The sequence below is a fragment of the Staurois parvus genome, unplaced genomic scaffold, assembly GCF_062004578.1.
Source record: "Staurois parvus isolate SC_StPar_1 unplaced genomic scaffold, SC_StPar_1.0 ptg000715l, whole genome shotgun sequence".
Taxonomy (NCBI): Eukaryota; Metazoa; Chordata; class Amphibia; order Anura; family Ranidae; genus Staurois; species Staurois parvus.
In genome coordinates, this window is record NW_028318511.1 from 8,195,461 (window position 1) to 8,210,345 (window position 14,885).

The 14,885-nt window shown below is 40.4% G+C and overlaps 1 protein-coding gene across 2 annotated transcripts in view; it reads right to left on the reverse strand.

Annotated features, from left to right (window-relative positions):
• Positions 1-14,885, reverse strand: part of CHID1 (chitinase domain containing 1) — an 803,559-nt gene that overhangs the window by 745,796 nt on the left and 42,878 nt on the right. For both annotated transcript variants that reach the window (XM_089653571.1, XM_089653572.1), the window contains exon 7: positions 4,813-4,874. In XM_089653571.1, coding sequence (XP_089509697.1) covers positions 4,813-4,874 — 62 coding nt within the window. The remainder of the gene's footprint in view (positions 1-4,812; positions 4,875-14,885) is intronic.

Consider the following 14,885-nt stretch of genomic DNA (forward strand, 5'->3'; position numbering starts at 1 on the left):
CTCCCCATTTATAGTTCTCACTTAGCACTTTGTTATAAACTCTCCTTCTCTCCTCTTCCATCAGAGTTTCCAACTCCTCTTTTTTTTTTGTTATCTTCTGCTTGATTTCCTTTACCATGCTGTTTTTATGTATCTGTTCTAACTCAGCTATATCTTTTAAGAACCCATTAATTTTTTCTCTCCTTTCTCTTTTCTTTCCTGCCCCTATAGCAATCAAGATTCCTCTTATGTATGTCTTATGAGACTCCCATACTGTTGCCCTAGACACATCTTCTGTCTCATTCTCTCTAAAGAATCTCTCAATTTCTTTCCCAATCCTCTGTGCAGTATCCTTGTCCATAAGAAGTGTTTCGTTCAGCCTCCATCCTACCCCTTCTGTTCTCCTCCTTCCCCATCTCATCCTCAATACAACAGGGGCATGGTCCGAGAGCGTCATTACTCCTATATCTGCTTTAACCATTGACTCTATAAATTGATGCTCTATCAATACATAATCTAACCTTGAATACGTCTCATGTGCATTTGAGAAGAATGTGTAGTCTCTATCTTTCATATGTAAGATTCTCCATGCGTCTATCAATTGACACTCATGGATCACCTTCTTTAATAGTCTCAAAGATCTACTCCCCTCTCGCTGCACATGAGAAGTTGTATCCTTTTGTGGATCCATGCAAAAATTAAAATCTCCCGCCAGTATTAAGCAACCCTCTTTAAAATCCATCAGCTTTTTTAGCGCACCCTTCAAGTACGTCTCTGGATTTTTATTTGGACAATATATATTAGCTACTGTGCACTCCACCTCTTGTATTTTACCCTTCAGAAACAGATATCTCCCCTCTGGGTCCACTTTTCTATCATTCAGTTCAAATCTTATATTTTTTCTGAACCCTATCGCCACCCCTTTAGCTCTCTTAATCGGGGAATCTGCATAATACCATATTGGATAATCTCTAGATTTCAACTTCACCTTAGATTCTATCTCAAGATGAGTCTCCTGCAAAAAAATCACCGAAACTGCTTGATAATGTAACTCCTTAAATAATCGAAATCTCTTCCCAGGACAATTTAACCCTTTTACATTATAAGTAATGACTTGTAATTCTTCCATCCTTTTTGTGTCTTTCTTTTTACCTTTTCAACCAGAGATCGCCAAATTATCTTCCTTTTCTTTTCCCTTGCTTTGATACCTCTCTCAATCCTGCAGAGTATTACCCTTATTATCCAATTTCCTCCCCCCTTCACCTCCCCCCATTCTCCCCCTCCTCCACCCTCCCCCATCCCACACCCCCTCGGAACCCCCCTCCCCCCCGCTAGGCATCTAATATACCTACTAATCATTTGTGGTTCTAAGAACCACTGTTGATTATTTTTGGGGTTTGAACTCTGTCCATGGACCGCTCCTCCTCCTTCGCCCTCCTCCCCAGCTCTTCCCATCCGTTATCTCATTTCTTTCTTTACTTTTAAAATTCCGTGGTTTCACCCTTAGGGAAAATCTCAGGAAAATCTCTATTTGGACAGTAATTAATTCTACTTTCTCCCTCTAACAGTCTGCCATTCCTCTTGTCTTGCCTCTCCTCCTTTATTTTCTTCTTCCCATCCAAGGATCTCCATCCTCTGCAACTCAAGATTTTCACAAAAGTCTCTCATATCTTCTGGGAATCTCAGGTAGGCTGTTATCCCATTTTTCCACCCAATCAGACAAATTGGGGTTCCCCATCTATAGAACACCTTCTTTTTTCTCATCTGCTCTGTCAGTGGTTTCAAAGTTCTTTTTCTCCACAAAGTTTCTGGTGTAAGGTCTGCAAAGATCTGAATGTCCATTTCACCATATTTAATCATTTTTTTCCCTTTAATCTTCCTCCATATCTCTTCTCTATCTCCATATCTGTGTAATTGGACTATTACATCTCTTGGTATTTCCTTCCCGCCACTTTGAAACTTTCCTTTTCTCCAAACGCCATCTGTTTTAATCACCACTGACGCAGCTCTATTCAATATGTAATTTAAAATTTTACATATTTCTTTCTGTAATATTTCCCCTTCTATAGTCTCTGGGATTCCTCTCAGCCTTAGATTGTTCTTCCTGTCCCTATTTTCTTGTACTTCCAATTTATACAGCAGCTTTACTTGCATTTTCTCCATATTTTTTACTTTTTCCTCCAATTGAGATATATTCTGGGCCTGATATTTTATTTTTCCTTCCATTTCCTCCACTCTTGTCAACACCTGCCCCAGATCCTTCCGTATAGTTGCCATTTCATTCTTTATTATCTTTTCTAAGGCCTCAAACATTTCTGCCATCTCTTTTTTATTTGGTGCTTGTAGGTCACTTTCCATTTCTCTCCCCTCCGCTGTTTCCAATATCTGCTGGTTAGTGGCATCTAAGCCCAATGATAATCTAGGACTTTTTTCCAGACTGATGTCCCCTTCTCTTTTCCCGTTTGTACTTTGTGGTCTTTCTGGGGTTATATTTCCCTGCGATGTAGATTTTTAATTGTTCCTGATTGGCACCCTTTAAGCCCACTTCCTTTAATGCTCTTATTCTTCATGTCTTCTATAGGGTTCTTTTATTTTTCCATATGTTATTAAATAGTATACTTCTATAATAGGGTCCCCTTTTGCCTGTTAGGCTATCCTCTAGTTTTCCTGCTTCAGTTACTAAATTAGTCTCTCTTTCCAAATACCCTGGGAATCCCCTCCTTTCTCTTCTCTTTTGTTTTCTTTTTTGTTGGGTCACATGCAACAAGCAAATACAAAGGAAACAATAACCCACAATTTTATGAGTTATTTTTTTCAGTTTTCAGCAGCTTCCACTCACCCAGCTCACCCCTCCTTCTCCTCGGTCTGGCTCCAGCTTGCTGTCTGTAGTTCCACTCGGTTTGCTTGGGGATTCCACAGGGTCCTTTCCTTTAACTTTTCCCCCTCTCATATCTTCTCCCCTAGTGGTGTCCTTGGTTCCTGGATCAGCAGGGGTATCTGTTCTTTTTCTTTCCCCCCTTCGGTGCAGGCTCAGCAAGGGGGGTACTCGGAGAAGCCGCCTTGTCTCTCCCTGCCTCTTGTGAGACGCCAGCCGGCTTTCTCCTTTCCCAACACTCCTTTGCGGCTGGTCATGTGGTCCCGCCGCCCTCCTGTCACCTCGGCAACCCGGCTTCCCGGCTCTCTCACTTGCCGCGGTCCGGGCTGCTGGGTGGACCTAGCCTGCACCAACAGCTCCTCTCTGTCTCCGCACCAGGGTTCCACTCTGCCGTCGGGTACCCCACTCTCCAGGTACCTCTTCAGCCGCTCATGCCTCTTCTTATATGGGGTAGCTGGGGAGGGTCTGGACGGAGGAGTCCTGTCGGAGAGCTCCTATCGCATGCTCTCCACCGCCGCCATGTTCAGGCTCCTCCCCCGTATCCCTTTGAAAACTCACTTCTTCAGGGAAGCCTACCCCACCTCCACATAGGAACTGTACTTGAATCACCTCCGCCAGATCATCCCCCTGCAGTTATCACCTTTTGTATCACCTCCCCCTTCCTTTAGATTGTAAGCTCCACGAGCAGGGCCCTCCTATTCCTTCTGTACTGAAATGTATTGTAATTGTACTGTCGCCCTTATATTGTAAAGCGCTGCGCAAACTGTTGGCGCTATATAAATCCTGTATAATAATAATAATACTCGATTTGCCCATCAGCACAGTCAGTGTTGACTGAGGAATCCTTCCTGTTGAACCATTGTGTTCTCCTGGTGGGGTAGGGGGGCAGAGGAGCATGTAAAATCCAGCAGGCTGGTGATACCGATCGATCAGTTGGGTGCATTCAGCCTGCCCATACATGGAACGAACAGTCTATGGCCGATTTAACTAATTTGTTGCAGGAAAGAAATTTGCTTGATTCCCCCATCAACACTGACAGTGTTAAGAGGGGAATCCCTCCTGTGGAGCCATCCCAGCTGCTAGCAATAATTGCATATAAAATCCAGCAGGCTGGTTGTACCCAATTGATTGATTTATCAACTTGGGTACATTTAGCTTGCCCATACAGGAACCAGCCGAGATTCGAACCATCTATAAACGGCTTTACAAAGAGTGGCTTATCTTATATTCTTGATTTTGTTCTCCCTCAGTAGGACTGTGAATCGGCACACTGCAACTCCTTCGCCCCCCTCCCTTCTTTTGTTGAGCCACAACGTGCAGATTGGAACTATGCACTGAATTGACTGCACACAAAATTGCAGAAAGTGACATAAGTCGGACACACATGGATCAAATATTGGCAGAATCAGCAGAGACCAGAAGAATTTCGATCCATGTTTCAGCTAACTGGTTGTACACAAGTCGATCTATCAGCCAACCTGTCGGTAAGTTGCAATATATTAAATTTTTGGGTTTAATACAGATTTAACATTTATTATAAGACTAAACACAACCTTTAGTACAATTAAATAAAAGTCCTTTTTCTTCTCCCTACAATAGTGTCTAGTTTGTCATACATTTTGCGTGTCACTATTGTAGTCATGCTTTGGGAAGATATAATAAACCCCATTAAATCCAGTTATTAATTGTGTAAAAAAATAAAGTATTTAACATACAACTAGCATAAGTCCTCAAATTTGTCTTGATACTTACCTTCAATACAGCGGTGCATAGATGTGGAAGAGAAAAATTCAGGGCTCTACTGAATTACATAGCACTAGCAGTCTAACAGTGTCACTGAACTTACTGTAACTACAGAATGGGAGAGGACAATATGGATTTCATCAGTCTATATGCTATATATAAACACAAGTCTATACTGTATATATAAATAAAAACAAAATGATTGGTTTACTCACTGTCGCTTCTGGCCACCCAGCTGGCTCCACACTTCCACCACAAAGCCATCAAACTGTTCATCCTGGATAAATGAAAGAGCAACTGTCATCTGAACACTTCATACCATGAAAGAGAATACAGTAAAATGTACTAAAACTGGAGAATGCCAACTTTGGTGCAGCTCTGCATAGAAACCAATCAGCTTGCAAGTTTTATTGTCATCTCTTAACTGAACAAGCTGAAGTTAAAAGCAGATTGGCTACCATGCACAGCTGCCCCAGATTCTGAGTGTTCCAATTTTAGCAGATAACTCCTATAAAGTAAATTACTTACACAGAAACTCCATAAAATAAATTAAATAAATCAGTTAACTACCCCAAGAGAAAACAAAAAAACACAACACACACTACAACTGTCACTTAACAACAAAAAAGAAGGTAGTTAGAGGTGCCTATACAAACAGCAGCTGTCACCCAATCTGTCCAAAATGCTAAAACTTTTCTAATTGGGCAAACCTTCAGCACTTCCTGATAGTGTCAAAGCTTGCTGACTCCTGAGGCCTTCCCCAGTGGGACAGGCAATTTTGGGGCAACAGGGATGTATGGCGAAAGGGAAGAAAGGAACAGGCAAGCTCATCATATCTTTTTTTTGGATCATTAAAGTGACTAAGCCACGTTAATAAGGTAACAAAAGGTATTAAGAAAATTGAGTACCCAGCAACACAAGATGAATGAGAAAATGAAATTTAAATGTTCTCATTTTGGTAGGCTATAAATGCAAATTTCCATATATCACTAGGGTGTAGCATAGCTGGTGCACAGAGCAGTAACCTATGGCAATCAATCACAAGACTGATTTTCATTAGTCTTACCTCAATAAACATCTAAAAGCTAAACCTCAGTTGCTGTGGGAGAAAAAACATAATTGCTCTTTGCATAAGGGTATTAAATATGCCAAGTAGGTCTATATTTAATATTGGAAACTGCAATGGTAAAAAGCGCAGCAACTTGTGAAAGCCATTTGGAATTATCTTATTATTCTGGCTACTCTACAATGGTGAAATATGAAATCTGTTTCTGGAACAAGAAATATTAAATTCTATTCACAAAGACACATGATTTATTTAATGTGCAGTTGTTATTTTATCTCATCTCAAGATCATTTTCGCAAACAAAAAAAAAGTTCAAATAATAAAAAAAAAAAAAAATCATGCTGGTGTGTAATCATTGACATGAACATTTAACTGCTGAAAGCTTATTATTCCTTTTTTCCTGTGTCAATAAGTGCCTCACTAAAACTTACAGTTATCACCAACCTAAGCTAAGGGTATTTTAAGTAGCAAAAACAAATGTAATGTTCTTTGCGAAACATTAATGAAAATTTATGAAACTGCTGTAAATGTGCAGTGAACTGAACTAAAAAAAAAAAAAAAGAAATTACCAAATAGGCAATAACACACCAGAATAAAAATACCTTACATGTTTTTTTTTGCATTTAAGCGAATATGTTTGTTGCAATTAAAGAACAGCTCAGGGGCGTGGCTTGGTGCGAGAGGCGAAAGGCCACATTCTGCACTAGCTTTTAGGCCACAGGGGATTTCTTCCGAAGACACTGTCCCTTCAGTTGCTTACATGGGGACAATTGGCCACACTGTCCCAGGAGAGGAACCCCCACAGGTTTTTTGGCAACCCCACTCTCCACACAGACTCAGTGCCTTCAACTCAGTCACCTGTTTTTCTGTTTTTGGGTCGCTGAAACATTTGTCAGACTCCCTTACCCTCTTCTACCTCCCTACTTGACCTTGTCTCTTTACTCCCTCTCTTAGCTCCTTTGTTCTTTCCCTTAACCACTTCCCGACCGGCTGTTGCATATAAACAGCCGGACGGTGGCACTGCAGGGTCGGGTGGCCGTTTATAAACGGCCTCCCCGCACCCTGCTTGTGCGCGCTCCCTGGGAGCGCGCAACACCGCGATCCGGTGCCCGCTGTGTCCTCCGGACACAGTGAAACACCGATCGTCATCCCGATCATGTGATCACTGATTGGCCAATCAGTGATCACATGCAAAGTAGTAAGCAAGATGTCACTTGTGACATCATTGCTTACTACGTGTGAAATCTGTGAATGATCACAGAGGTCACATGGTACAAGGATATTCACAACAGCCTTGTACCATGTGACAAGCTGTGACCAATCACAGCTCACTCAGTACTTCTCAATGAGTGCAAGACTGCAGACAGAGAGAAAAAGAAATGATTGCTTTTACATCCTATATGGGTGTAAAAGCAATCAGTGTAATAAAAAAAAAAAATCTTCATCACCCCCCACAAGTAGTACAGTGTCACCATGGTGACACTGTACTGCTAGGGTGACAGTATGTAAAAAAAAAATAAAAATAAAAAATAATAATATAAAAAAATAAAATTAAAATTAAAAAAATGTTTAAAAATTATAATTTTTGGTTATAAACTAATTTGGATTTTTTTTTTTACTAAAAAGATAACGGAATAAATTTTGGCCAAGATTTATGATGAAATATTATTTATTTGCAAACTTTTATAAAAAAAACACTTTTTTTCAAAATTTTTGGACTTTTTCATTTACATAGCAAAAAAAATAAAAATCCCAGCGGTGAATAAATACCACCAAAATAAAGCTTTATCTGTCTCAAAAAAATGGTAAAAAATTAATTTGGGTACAGTGTTGCATGACCGCGCAATTGTAATTCAAAGTGTGATAGCGCTGAAGCTGAAAATTGCTCTGGTCAGGAAGGGGGTAAAAGTGTCCGGTCTGGAAGTGGTTAACCCTACCCCTCCCCATTTATTTTTATTCTCTCTCTTCTTCCCTACTTCCTCCTAATTCTTCTATTCTTTGTTTTTTCCTGTTGCGAGAAGTCTCTGTCAGGACCCTCCCGTATGTTCTATCCCCAGCTGCTCCGAGTCCTGAGGTTCTGCACTAAGCCTAATTTCACGCTATGAATCGCACAGGAATGCTCACTGCATTCCTGTGCAATTCACATGCGATTTAGTGCAGTGTGATTTGAGCCCATTCATTTTAAATGGGCTCCAATTACACCGCATCACAAAAAGGTAGTGCAAGAACCAATTTTGCAAACACACTCCAACGGTATCGCATGGTCATTTCCAAGGGAAGTAGGATTTGAACACGTAGGTAAACGCGCATGGATCGTGGGATTCACGCACCACCGTCTAGTGTGAACCGGGGAGAACTGTCCTAAGGTCTTTTGATTTTGCAGTTTGTTATGCCAACATAGTATACATGGTGACTACCCCACCTCCATTGCCTGTCGATGTCACACGGTTACACAGACACAGGGCACATATTGTGTTTATACAGGAAAATGCATTTTTAATATGACCATATCCCTAAATTGATGAATCATATGTTTCACCAAGTGTATTATGCAGATAGCCTGGGTTATGAGGTGCGGCATATCGTATGTGATTCGCACAGGAACCCCACCGCATTCCTGTGCAAATCACATGAGAATTCTGCGCGGTACAATTTGAGCCATACATTTTGTATGGCTCAAATCGCACTACATCCTCACCAAAAAGGTGCAGGACCATTTTTTTTGTCCGCACTAGAATCGGATCACATGGGTATTCACACCCTTGCAATCTGATTCTACACATCGCACCGCGTTCTGCGAACCAATTTTGGGGTGCTGTTAACTTAACATACTTGATTCAATGATACTTGATTCAATTGATTTATACCTTCATGCATAGTTTATTTATAGTCCAGCACTTGTTTGCTTTGGCTATAGGGTGAGCATATTGCGGTATTATCATTAACTTAACATACACACCTGCAGGGGTTTGCATGAACGGGGTGCGATTATGATGCGGTGTGGAATTCGCACAGAAACCAGTGCGAATTCCGCACCGCATCAGTGTGAGCCCAGGCTTAATGTCTCGGCTAAATCCAAAAGGGTCTCATTCCTTTTTCTAAACATACTGTATTTCATTCACTCTCCTGGACAGCTGTGCATGACAGGTATCTCTTCTTGAAAGGTAAATTGGGCTACAAGCCAGCCACCGTGGTTAATGTTTAAAGCCCGAATGAAGAACAGGTTCTGTTCTGCAGACGAGTCTGTGCTGGTTTAATTGATTTTACTCAGGGTCTTCTCATTTTCAAGAGTAACCTCCCCCTTAACGTCTTTCTAGACTCATCAGGTTCCTCCTCGCTCTCAAACTACAACTGGCTTCACTGTCACTTCGTGATTCCTGGAGTACCTAATCCTAACATTAAGGATTTTACCTTCTGTTAGGTTCCTCACAAAAAATATTCACAGATCGACTATTTTTCTCCCAACCTGACTTGCAGTATTTGAGGAATGCCTCTATTGAACCAATGTTTCTATCGGATCATCACCCAGTCACTCTTATGCTAACTTTTCCAGAAAAATAATTAAAACTGTGAAGCCTGAAATCTGCTCTCCTTAGTGACCTAGTAAATCTCCAAACATTTTGCAATCGAATGGAGAGACCCACAAATGTTTGATGCAAGGGGAGTGTCTAAAGATGTCTGCTAAGTTGAAGAAGAACCATCAGGTATACATGGGTAAATTAATGGATCTAATTTGCATCTTAGAACTTTCACACAATTGTTCCTTACTGTCAATCACTTTGTCAGAACTTACCCTGGCCCAAGCTTGTTTTATGGAAGTTTTGGGTATTCAAACCAAGAGGAAGATTATCTTAACCCCTTGACGCCGGCGTAACACAAATATGCGGCTTCACAGAACTGGGCTTTTTTCTGTGTGGCTGCATATTTGCGTACCTGTCTTTTGTCACAAAGACCACGGTGTCATTGAGAGCACCGGGTCCCGTTCTAACGATCGGAACCCAGGACTCCCGATTCCGGGTCACATGATTGCTGTGATAGCCTCTGATTGGCTATCACAGTGATCAGTCACTGTACAGCCCGGCCCCGTTGTTTTTTTCTCTCTTTACGAATAGAGGAGAGATAAATAAATATTAAAAAATGCAAGAAAAAATACCTAGATCAATGTTTGATCCAGTTCAGTGCCAGGGTCAGTGTTTGGGTTAAGGTCAGGGTCAAAGGTCAAAAGATCAGGGTCAAAGGTCAGGATTTAAAAAAAAAATTATGTCAGTTAGTGTCAGTGTGTTTTAGGTAAAAAAAAAAAAAAAAGACAAAAAAAATGTGCACTATTGTTTCTGGGCTGTACTATGGGCAAAAACAACAAATAACATACACATATATGGTATTGCTGCGATCGTCAAGAGCTGGAGAATTTATTTTGGGTTGTTCTCTGGTGGTAGGTTATAATAGTAACAAGAAACACACATCTAAAAAAAAATCTTTTTTTTTTTTACTATTTTGGGACAGTTTTCCTTTGATAATAAAAAAAAAATCAGGAGATATCCATTACCATTTACCAACAAATGAAAGCCCAATTTGTCCTGAAACAAACATGGTATAATTCACCTGGATGTACAAAGGATTTGTGATGATATGTACGGTTTTACTAACATGTCAACGTTGCAAAAATGTGCTTAGGCATTTAGATTTGTTTTACCCATAGGTATGAAGGGGTTAAAGCATAAACTGTTTTACAAACAGGGCAATAAATCAGGGAAACTCTTAGCCCAATTGTTTTGCCAATCATGATCTAACATGACAGTACAGGCTATACATGATAAGTTGGGCACAGCACACACAGTCATGCGTGTCATCGCACGCCAATTCTGCAACTATTATATCCAAAGTTTTAATTTACAACAAAAACCATTAGATCCACATGCTAGAGTGAAGTATACCACACTGATTCAAGATTACATGACCCAGAAAGCGGTAAAACAGATTCAGATTTCAGAGGAGGCCCAGGTTCTGGAACACCCCATAAAGAAGAATTAACTTCTTCCCAGGCCCTGATGGCCTATCGCTCCCATACTATAAAGGTTTCCAAGATGCCCTAGCTCTGCGGTTTGTAAACACCTTCAGTGCACTGACTCTTCCTACACGTTGGAAGCCAACATTGCTGTATTGCCGAAAAAGGATGCCTTGTAGTAACTAATTACTAATTTCCCTTCTCAACATTAACTTAAAGCTCTATGTCAAGATCTTGGGAATCGCCTGCTTCCCTTTTTTCCAGGGTTAGTTGAGAGCAAGTAAGTTTCATGACGGAAAGGGAGGCGAGGGATAACATGATTAAGGACCTCGATCTCCAACACTGAATGAAGACCTATAACTTACCAGACTTTTTCTTGTCCACGAGTGCGGAGAAGGCAGTCAACAGGGTGGCCAGAAACTATTTAGAGTAGGTTTTACATTCTATTGGCCTTTGGGAAACTGTGCTGGCTTGAGTCTTGTCACACTACTCGACAGCCCAAGCCAGAGTTAGGAAGCCACTACCCCCCCCCCCCCTTCATTTTTTTTGTCACTTGAGCCCTTCCTTTGCCGACTATGTGCCAATCGATACATGAAAGGGATTTTCACAGGGGTAAAAGGATGTAAACGAGTAGACTTTGCAGACTATATTCTGCTGTTTGTAATCAGAACTCCTAGTGAAGATTCCCAGTCTATTACAAGAGTTCCAACAATTCCAGAATTCCATATGAAAATTAATTTTTCTAAATCGTTTGCCCTTTAAGATTTCATTCCAAGATGTGGTTGTTGCACAATGCTGTATGAATTTCCCCTTTCAGTGACCCAATGGAACCATCAAATACCTAGACATCCAGCTGACTTCGAATCTGACAGACCTATTTTCATGTAACTTTCAGCCTAATCTCAAAGATCTTCATCAAGATCTTAAAAGATGGGATCAAACTTACTTCTTGTGGTTCGGCACAGTTCCTATAATCAAAATAAATATTCTCCCAAGACTGTTTTTTGTTCAAATATTTCCTATATGGCTGTCTCTCTCATTTTTGGGTACCATCCAGCGATTGAGTGGCAAACTCAAAGAACTGAATTTCGATCCTTCACCCTACCAAATCCCAAAAGAAGGCAGCGGACTCACTGACTTTCAAAAATATTACTGGGCTTGTGATCCAGAATTGTTGACTGGAATGTTCATGATCGGTCTAAAGACTGCAGCAGACATTTATGCCAGAGCATATTGGTTCCCTGGCATGGGTTCAGTCACACAGTATTCTAGTGGGACTGACAATGCACCCACTCATTGGAGCAACAATTCAGAGTTTTGGTTCAGTTCGGTGTTTAAAGGTTTTTAACTTTATTTCATCCCGGGCCCGCTGAGGATTTCCCTCCTGGTACTCACAATACCTTCCTTGCCACTTGTTGCTTCATCCACAGCTCTTAGCAAAAGATTTCTATTTGCACGGCAAATTTAGAAACTGGAAAAATTTTATTTCTCCCCATGGCTCTTTGCAGTTCCCAATGTGGACTTATCTACAAATCAGATTTTCAGACTGTCTACACAATTCTCCTAACAGACACCTTTATTTAAGGGACTTAACCAAGTTGGAGTCTCTCTGCACCTCTAAGTACACACAGAGCCATGTCATATCTACTTTATATTTCAGTATGTTTGTCTCTTATAAAGACAACAATGGTGCAGCCTGTGCTGCGTGGGAGACGGGCCTGGGAGCAACCTCGCAGAGGAGACCTGGAAGCAAATTAACATATCATCTACCAAGGGTTCCTTGTCTGTCAATGTCCAGAAGTATGGTTACAAGTTGAGATCCTGCAGGTATACAACTCCATCCCTTTTACATAGACTCTATCCATCGACCCCTGACGTATGCTGGCGTTGCAAATGACCAGAGTGCTCATTGCTGCACATATGGTGGCAGTGTCCAAGTATTCAAACCTTCTGGGAGTAAGTACACAGAGTTACAATCTATGCTTGGGATTTAATCTTGCTCAATATTTACTCCATCATGCTTCTCTATCTTGAAGACAATACTGAAAAGCTCTGACCATGCACATGGTCAACAAGGCCAGAATGTGCATACCAGTGCATTTGAAATCTACCTAAATTCCAAGAATGACAACATATAGACAATGGAAGAAGAGGTTCATATTTCTCAGCACAGGCTGAGTAAGTACTCGTCCACATGGGCCTGTTGGCTGCATTTCAAATCGATAACGGTCTACTCACTTTTTCCCCTGCCTTCTATTCTAGGAAGAGGGTACCTCAGCAACTATAATGCAACCTAGGTTGTAGCTATGCTATTATATCCCACTGGAGTTTTTAAAACCTCAGCAGGCAAGCACAGTGAGGAATAATTGTACAGCAGACAATTGCACTTTATTTTTTGTCTTGTACTCATGAACACAATTTCTTTTAATACATTTACAATACTTTAGCATCAATGCTTGTTGTACTTATGTGCCTAGGAGTTGCCCTCTTCTTCTATTTGCTTCCCATCCCCTTCCTCCACATGCCCTGTTCTTTTACTCCCTCCACTTTGCTTCTCCCCCTTTTATCTCTTGGTTTTGGTTTTTACTTGTAAGTGGCTTACCAGTACCGTCATCCTAATGGACAGTGATATGTGAACCGCGTACATGGCTTTTCTTTGTATTGATACTGGAAATACCAATAAACATATTTGTAGAAAAAAAAAGCACTGCACAAAAAACTAAAACAGTAATCTTAACTGATTTATGGTGAGCAAACTTGGAGAAATTTTACCATACTTCACATTTTTATTTTATTTTGTCACATAACAGAAGCCATTAGCAGTGAAGCTCCATTGTGTGTGTAGCATACCGTCAGTACTGTTAGTCCTTAAATACTTGGAAGAGACACCGATAACTTTTGTCACTCTGCAGTGAATATAAAGAAAGCTTGTGGAAAGAGTATGGGTGCTAACTCCTGTGCGAGAAGTGACCAGCAAAATAAAGGAAAACCTCTGCAGGTTTCCCTGATGAACAGCAGTCTACAACATTATTTGTTCTTAAAAAAAAAAAACCTTTGCAAGTTTTTCAAAGGCATTTGTTTTCTGTAAAATAAAACAAAGACAGTGAAATGTTTAAAATTCTCTAATTATTTTTGAGGGGTTGAAAGGGGTTAACTGTTTATAACAGGATAGAGCCCTTCCTGTCCCAGTTACTGCCCTTCCTGTTCTAACAAAACCCTTAATGTCAGATTGAAGCCTTATACCAATTGGGGGGATATTTGTTATGATCCTTGCTATCTCAAGATATACATGAACAAGAACCAGTCACAACATGGCAAGATTTCACTCTAATCTGAAGGTAATCTGAACATGATGCCAGTTAGGGAAGCATGCAATACATTTTCTACAATAAAAAAAACTGATTGGTAAGTCTAGTTGTTATCATTGCCTCTTCATAAACTAGAAATTTGCAACACAAACTGGACTGGTCGTATCTGCAAACATATAAATCTTTTGAAGATCATACCACATTAGCTACTGAGTTTTTGGGAACCAGGGGGCTTTACGTCTGTCTGCTGAGTCAGTGGAGAAAAGATCTTGCTGTTGTTTCTGAGGCAAGTGTGTAGATATCCATGATATTACATGAAAACAGGGTGTGCTTGGGTCAGTTCAGACTAAATACTGGTAATACACAAGACAAAATAACAAAACATAACACATATCTGAGCACCTGCACAAAATCCAAATCACAGAGAGCAAACTGTGTGAATGGAAATAATGGTTTCCCTACAGTAGTCTCAAACTCTGCTTAATCAGTTCTACGGCTTTACAATCAGGAGGGAGCATGAGCACTGAAAATTTCAATTGCACATTACCACTTTCGCTATAAGAGCCATTTTTACATTTTAATGCACATGTTTAGATGACAATTTTTGTAGACTGAAGATTACTTACTGTACAGAGGACATATACACAATACAATTACTGTGTTTGCAAATTTTATATGTCATACAATATTAGCACAACTGTTAATCAAATTTATATTTTCAGCAAAAAATACACAGATTAATATTAGTGCACACAAACAATATTATCCCCATTTTTTTGGTAAAACAAAGGATAAGGGGGCGGTCATTGGATGGCTTCCTGAGCAGACATGTGGATCCGGCTCTCCCCTCTCAGCCTGTTAATTATCACTGACTATGGCATCCTACTCCATGGATATGGGAAAATAGAA